Source organism: Branchiostoma belcheri, unplaced genomic scaffold (assembly GCF_001625305.1).
Source record: "Branchiostoma belcheri isolate BF01 breed outbred unplaced genomic scaffold, Haploidv18h27 scaffold826, whole genome shotgun sequence".
Lineage (NCBI taxonomy): Eukaryota > Metazoa > Chordata > Leptocardii > Amphioxiformes > Branchiostomatidae > Branchiostoma > Branchiostoma belcheri.
In genome coordinates, this window is record NW_017804494.1 from 2,451 (window position 1) to 10,750 (window position 8,300).

Sequence of the window (8,300 nt, forward strand, 5' to 3'; positions counted from 1 at the left end):
ATATGTTACGCCCTTTCATATAAGGTGGGGAGTGTGGTGCAGTTATCAAAAGTCAGGGAACACGTGCATTCCGGTACTTTAAAAGAAGTGATTCTGTACTTTACCGCAAATGAAGACCCTTTCTTACAATTTTCATTGTTGGGGTACTGTTTCCATAGTAAATAGCAATGTTATAGGAGCCCAAAGCCACAGGTTCTAAAGACTATTTTCCTACTTGTTCTGTGTCCTTCATTTCAGCCGGAGGGAATTGTGTACTTTGTTTTAATGAGTTTAGAAGCACGTGTGCCAACAGGCAGGGTGAGGAGGTCATGGTTTGTTGAGACGGCGGGAGAGCCAAAGAAAATTTGAATTTATCCTCAGCAGTGTTTCTACTTAATGTATTTATTACATATGTTAACCGGCCTTCTTTATCACTCTAATACCAAACGATACCCTTTTTTTTCAAGGTAAATATGTAAATGTAAACTAATAAGTTATGTTCTGCGATATTTCAGCAGAAATCCACCCAAACGGCACTGCTTGCAAACTTTTAAGTTTTCTTTCCCACCTGTTCTGACCCATTCGCAGCCGGAGAAAGTTGTGTACTTTGTTATAATAATAGAGTTTAGAAGTACGTGTGCCAACAGACAGGGTGAGGGGGGTCAGGGTTTGTTGGGACGGAGGGAGAGCCAGAGAAAATTTAAATTGAACTTTAGAAGCATTTCTACTTACTGTATATACTCGATGTGGACAATAACATCAAGTCTCTAAAAATGCCCCCCATCCGTTTCTGAAGAATTCAGTGGCAAACAATGCATTAAGGTTCTCTTCAAAAAGTAACTTACACGTGTAACTTTTTTATTTATGGCTTCATGGTTTATAAGGATTGATTGATAAATAAATAAAAGGTAGGAGATAGTGGTACAGTTATCAAAAGTCAGGAAACACGTGCATTCCGGTACTGAAAGTAGCCGTTCTGTACCTAAATGTAAATGGAGACCATCTCGTATTCTACTTTAATGTTTCCTTGTTTGATTACTACAATAGCGCAATGAATATGATATGCATTTCAATGTTATGAACGCCACTCCTTGCAGAGGCCATGCCCCCCTCCCCTGTTCTGACGCCACCTTCTCGGCAGAGAGCTGTGTACTTTGTTTTATATAGAGATAAGAATTACGTGTGCCAACAGACAGGGTGAAGGGTCAACGTTTGTTAGGACAGAGGGAGACTTGTTGAATGTTTTCACATTACCTCAGTAGCGCTTGTACTATATACACCGGATGTGGATGCGGAGAGTAACCCCTACCCTTTTTAAAATCCCCAAAAGAATTTCATAAGAAACTTATTATATGTGATAATTTTTATTACCAGCATACTTTATCACTCTAATACTAAGTCTAATTTTTTCAGGATTTGTTGGTAATGGTGCATTTTATTGTTTTCTTTGTTTGATATAGTTTAAGACCAAGAAAAAGTGCATTCCGGTACTTGAAAAAAAATTGTCATCCTATTCTAAGTGTAAATCCATTTGGAGACCATCCCTTGCCGTGTAAGATAATTAGTAAACTAATATGATTAACCCTTGTCCTGCTGGCATTTTTACACAATATTTAGGTCATAGATCCCCCATACTTTTTTTTGCTCTGCGGTGTCATAGTTACTTCTGCATTCGTTGCGTTTCGCTGCGGTGTAATACATTGCACGAGAAATACCACCAAATTGTACCTATACAGAGTTCTATATAGATGGTACTGTATGTGCCAAACAACAATGCATTGTTGGGCTCCGCAGGACAAGGATATGTCCTGCGATAGTACAGGAGAAATCCTCCCAAACGGCACTGTTTACAAACTTACGGTTATTCTGCCACCTGTTCTGACACCTTAGCAGCCGGAGGGAGTTGTGTACCTTGCCGCAGTTTAATTATAGAGTTTAGAAGTACGTGTGCCAACAGACAAGGTGAGGAGGTCAGGGTTTGTTGGGACATTCGGAGGCTCTTCAGGAGTTTACGGAGACGTTCAGAAGGGCTAGTTGGTACTTTATATGCACTGGATATGAACAGTAACATCCAGTATTTTGAAATGCTCTAAAAGAGTCTTTTTAAGAATCAATTTAAAAATTTACTTAACCTGCCTCTTAATCACTCTCTGAAGAAATAATGTTCTTTAAGATGTTCTAACGTATTATTTTTAAAACTCGAAATTCAATAGACTAAAAAATAAAAAAATAAAAAAAGAGCTTGTCGTAAAGTATCGTATGCATGTTGAGGCCTTAAAAGTGCATGTTGATTGTTGAGCCATTGAAAAATGCATTGTTTGTGTGTGCGTGAATATGAGAGAGAGGGAGAGGTTACGTGTGTGGGGGGGTCTGTGTGCGTGTGTGTGAGTGAGTAAGTCTAAAGAAAAATCATATGAGATGCATTCACTGAAATTCTATCTATTCTAAGGGAAAAGACATGTTTTAGTGTCTCGTACCACAATACGACATTGTTATTAAGCACGACTCATATAATGATGTGACGTATGCATAATTTTGCTTACGCAAGTTCACTCCAATCAGCTGAGCACAGGTCAAGACATATTTAATACCGCCCATCCCATCTACTTCAGTTCGCACCAATCAGACGCGTACGGGTAAAAAAAAAACATTTCCTCTGCAGAACTATTAATATCGCCCGTCCCTACCGGCCAGGTGTGTGGTTCCCATGGCCTACTTTGGGACACAGTATAAATTACCGCACACAGAACAAGCCTCACACACATCACGGAGTCTGGACTCAACTCAGCATATGGTGAACATGTGGAAGTTTCTGGTCTTCATCGCGGCTGTGGTCGTCTGGCCGGACTCGGCACAAGGTGAGTTTGGAATCTGTTTTTACTTCCTATTAAGGGGGCAACAGAGTGTCTTGGATTATGCATGCATTTATGTATTACTGTGTAATTCTGAATTGTTATTCATTCGTCAATCCAACTTATCAGGTTTGGTAATATCTAAATTGGTGAGCATGCGATGGACCAATCTTGTCACTTTCTTTTCTACATCTATGTATTTTTACGGGTAGGGGAGCGTGTACAGAAATGGCATAGATATACCTAACAAAAGATAGAAAACGTTTTGGCTATAAGTACATAATCTTAGACATGCAAGTTAGGAAAGTACTAGTGGCCTAGTTAGTACTAGTTAGGCAAAATGCCAACCTATCTAGTTCGGCAAATGGGCTTTTTATATAACGTTTGGCAAATTTGGCAGGAGGCCTTCCTATCTACATGTAGTTAGGCAAATAGGCTTCCTGTCGAAGTTAGGCAAACGCCTAGTTTAGTTAGGCAAATGGGCTTCCCAACTAAGTACTAGTTAGGAAAATGGCTTCCCAACTAAGTACTAGTTAGGCAAATGGGCTTCCCAACAAAGTACTAGTTAGGCAAATGGGCTTCCCAACCAAATACTAGTTAGGCAAATGGGCTTCCCAACAAAGTACTAGTTAGGCAAATGGGCTTCCCAACAAAGTACAAGTTAGGCAAATGGGCTTCCCGACTAAGCACTAGTTAGGCAAATGGGCTTCCCAACAAAGTACTAGTTAGGCAAATGGGCTTCCCAACAAAGTACAAGTTAGGCAAATGGGCTTCCCAACAAAGTACAAGTTAGGCAAATGGGCTTCCCGACTAAGTACTAGTTAGGCAAATGGGCTTCCCATCTAAGTAGTAGTTAGGCAAATGGCTTGTTAGATTAGACAGAACACCCACTTGTAATTTATGAATATATCTAGCAGCTATTTTCTTCAAATAAACTCCATACGTCGTCTAGTAGTCAGTATTTAGTACATTTTCCATGTTTTGATTATCTTGTTAATTAGCACACATAAACTTAATAGATACAAGTTTTTCCTAAAACCTTAACGTGTGATTTCTCCCTCTTTTAAGGCCAAGAATACCTGACCACGGTCGACAATTGGAATTTTTACAAGGTTCGGGCTTCTGGACCCATGTCCAATCAAAACGTCAAGTTCACTTGTGAAGCGATGGGGATGAGATATCCGTGCTACTACTCAGGTACGGGCGGGTGTACCAGCACCTGGACCTCAGACTGTATCACGTTTGACGACGCCGGTGTCAACTGTTATACCCAACAGGTTCTCTCGACAAACCTGTGTGGAACTACTATCCCTTGGCACTGCCAGCCCCTTGATGACACCTTTGTGTACTGCCCTGGCTGTTGGAGTGATGATGGCAGTTCTGTGGGAACGGACTACGAGACTCACAACTGGCAGCTGCAGCAGGGATCACACTACAACAACATGTACGCCCTGTGTGCAGGTAGGAACCCATCATTGATGTCGTTTCACGCCAAACAAATTATCAAATACTATCAGAATATATTAACCCTTAGCTAATTAGTAGTAATTTACAACAAGAAATATACATGATGTACTATATACAGATAGGGATGAGTGCAGCAGCAGCGCCCCCTGTCAGAACCAGGCGACATGCCAGGACCAGATTAACGGGTTCACCTGTCAGTGTGTGCCTGGATATACCGGAACTCTCTGTGAAACAGGTAGGCTTCTGTATAATGTAATACATATTTATCAATGGTCACTGTTTACCTAAGCAAAACCAAAGAGCTTTAACATGATACGACGTCCTTAGCTAAGCATGAATTGCAATTAGTAATTGAAGTCTTTGCCTTTTCTTCTGTTATAATTATATTTTGATGACTTTTCCAAGCGTCTTGACACTCTTGCAGATATCGATGACTGCAGCAGCGCCCCCTGTCAGAATGGAGCAGTATGCCAGGACGGAGTGAACAGCTTCACCTGTCAGTGTGTGCCTGGGTATGCTGGAACTCACTGTGAAACAGGTGGGTGTCTCCACAAGGTAGACTTCGACATTTGAAGCTTTTCTCCTTAATTTATGTAATACAATTTTAATATGACTTTTTCCCCATCGTCCCCATACCCTCACAGAAATAGACGAGTGCCGAAGCGCCCCCTGTCAGAATGGAGCAGTATGCTATGATGAGTTTAACAGCTTCACCTGTCAGTGTGTGCCTGGGTATACCGGAACTCTATGTGAAACAGGTAGGCTTCTGTATAATGTAATATGCACATGCATTTTTATCAATGGTCACTGTTTATCTATCTAAGCTAAACCAAAAAGCTTCAACGTGATACAACGTCCTTAGTTAAGCATCAATTACAATTAATAATTGAAGCCTTTGCCTTTTCTTGATCTTCTGTTATAATTATATTTTGATGACTTGTTCGTTTTCCAAGCGTCTTGACACTCTTGCAGATATCGATGAGTGCAGCAGCGCCCCCTGTCAGAATGGTGCTACATGTCAGGACGGAGTGAACAGCTTCACCTGTCAGTGCGCACACGGTTATACTGGAACTCTGTGTGAAGGTAGGTTTCAATACTTAGATCAGGTGCACTGATACTTAGATCATGTACACTTAATCGAAAACCTCTGGTTAGTAACGTTAGCCTTCTAAGTTAAGCATCAATGCTTTTTTTTCCTTTTCTTTCCTTCTACGATTTTGATGACTTCGATGATCGTTTACCAAGAGAATTGACACTCTTGCAGAAATTGACGAGTGCAGCAGCGCCCCCTGTCAGAATGGAGCAGTATGCTATGATGAGTTTAACAACTTCACCTGTCAGTGTTCAGCTGGGTATGCTGGAACTCTCTGTGAAACGGGTAGGTTTCAAAATAAAAATTACATAGGTTATAAAAGGCCTGCTAGTTTTCTCACTCTTAATTGTACATTAAATGCAAGATAATGATAAACATAGGGAAATAAAGCACCTAACCACGAAAAACGCCATGTGTTTGAAGTATTATTCGCCACGTCAATATTACACTGCCGTTGTCATTGTGATTGTACAGCATACCCACAACCAGACATGATGCCTCTTTACCACAGATATTGACGAGTGTGCGAGCAGTCCGTGTTTAGGAGGCGGAACTTGCGTGGATCACGTGAACGGCTACACCTGTGTCTGTCCTAAAGGTCACATGGGAGACAAGTGTGAAACGGGTAAAACAATTTAAACATACTGCGATACGTTGTAGTAGAAATGACATATTTTTTGCTTGTATTTCTGACAACCACGTTTCAATAATGACAGCAGTGCCAAAGTCGGCAAAACTAATATCGGTGAATTCCAGAGCTGAGATTGTCGCGGGAACAACTATAACAATGAGGATGAAGATGGTGATGATGACAATGACGATGATAAATATGAATTACAAATTAATATGTTTCCCCAGTTCCATACTTTGACGGCTGCCTGCTGTTCTCCTCCGATGCCGTGTCCTATCCCGAAGCGAGCCAGGAGTGCCAGACCAGGGGAGGGCACCTGGTGGATGTGAAGGAGGCCGAGCTGCAGCGGCTCATCGCTGACTCCATCCCTGCCGGAAGTGACGTGTCCCCGTGGACTGGACTAAAGCTTTCCCCGGGGGTGATGACCTACACAGACGGGACCAGCGTCTCAGGTAACCCATCCCTTCAAATTTCATTGGATCAAGTATACACTATCCTCGTTGCTCTTGCCCGAATATCACATATGTTTGAATAGCAGAAAGTCCTGACCATGCATTTCAGTGAAACTGGGAGACAGCGGTGTAAAGGTTTTTAGTACTCATTTTGGAATCCGAATCATAAAATCAACATCACAAATTCAACTTTTTCTCAAGCCTGGTCCTAGTTTTTTCAAGCTCCCTAGCTCATCATCCTGCTTTTTGCTGTGAATATATATGATGTCATTTTATGGCTATTTCAATTTTTATCTTTTATTATTATCTATTTCTTGGGAGAGAGTTACAGTGCAAAATATTTTTATGTCAAAAGGATCCATTAATTTATGTTCATACTAGGTCAGTTCCAATGGTCGGCTAGTGAACCCACCACCTCCTGTGAGCTGTGTGCTTACCTGGACAACACGGACGGCTATCTCGCTCGCACCGCCTCGTGTATGGAACAGCATCACTACGTGTGCCAGTCTGGTACGTTTTAGTGACAACCGTGGCCCATATATCGCAAGTAAAAAAACTCTAGACGCATCTAGAAGGTAATCCGTAATGACAATTTTAAATCTGTATCGATGTTTCTATAGACCTGAAGCCCTGCCAGCGGAACATCTGCTACAACAACGGCGTCTGCTCGACCTGCTTTAACGACTCCTACAGCTACTGTTCCTGTCTGGATGGGTACGAGGGAGACATCTGCAATATCGGTATTGTTTGCCTTTTCAAAGTTTTCTTTACAAAACGCCTATTGAATCTGGACACTTCCTTCATTTTCTATGAAGCAAACTAAAATGATACTTTTAGCTCTAGTTGCTTTTCCTGACAACCTACAGCTGTGTCAAGAAAAAGAACAGCTTTCAAGAAGCTATTTTCCCCATAGATACCGATGAATGCGCCTCCAATCCTTGTCAAAACGGCGGATTCTGCATGAACGGGGTGAACTCCTACCACTGCCACTGCACTGTAGGGTACGGAGGGGAGACCTGCCAGACAGGTATGCTGTGCAGAAAACAATACACAGCAAGACCGTATCTGTATGTTTACAACATGTAAGAGTTGTCTATCCGTATGTACATGTACGTGCAGCCTGACCCGTTGTAACAAACAGTGCATTTGGCTGGCCATATTACTAGTACTGTAGAACTCAGAGTAGATCTTGCCATGTATTGTACCCGTTACAATATATGTTGTGCACTAAGGTTTGACGTTATGGCAACTCTGACGAACGAAAAATAGTCTAGAGTATACGTAGAGTAGAGTAGAGTAGAGTAGAGTAGGGTAGAGTAGAGTAGAGTAGAGTAGAGTAGAGTAGAGTAGAGTGTAGAGTAGAGGAGGGGAGAGGAGAGGGGAGGAGAGGAGAGGAGAGTAGAGTAGAGCAGAGCAGAGCAGAGTAGAGTACAGTAGAGTACAGTAGAGTAGAGGAGAGTAGAGTAGAGTAGAGTAGAGTAGAGGAGGGGAGAGGAGAGTAGAGCAGAGCAGAGCAGAGCAGAGCATAGTAGAGTACAGTAGAGTAGAGGAGAGGAGAGTAGAGTAGAGTAGAGTGTATTAGAGTAGAGTAGAGTAGAGTAGAGTAGAGTAGAGTAGAGTAGAGTAGAGTAGAGTAGAGTAGAGTAGAGTGTATTAGAGTAGAGTAGAGTAGAGTAGAGTAGAGTAGAGTAGAGTAGAGTAGAGGAGAGGAGAGGAGAGGAGAGTAGAGTAGAGTAGAGTAGAGTAGAGTAGAGTAGAGTAGGGTAGGGTAGGGTAGGGTAGGGTAGGGTAGAGAAGAGTAGAGTAGAGAATAGGATCACTATAGA

At 41.9% G+C, this 8,300-nt stretch overlaps 1 protein-coding gene across 1 annotated transcript; it reads left to right on the forward strand.

Annotated features, from left to right (window-relative positions):
* Positions 1-2,708: 2,708 nt before the first annotated feature.
* On the forward strand, positions 2,709-7,501 carry LOC109486738 (fibropellin-1-like; the record flags this gene model as incomplete). The annotated part of the gene is made up of 10 exons (XM_019790625.1): positions 2,709-2,837; positions 3,900-4,292; positions 4,723-4,836; positions 5,271-5,381; positions 5,563-5,676; positions 5,903-6,016; positions 6,250-6,474; positions 6,856-6,984; positions 7,095-7,214; positions 7,388-7,501. Coding segments are annotated over exons 1-10 (1,501 nt in total), but the record flags the coding sequence as incomplete, so codon positions are not given.
* Positions 7,502-8,300: the final 799 nt, after the last annotated feature.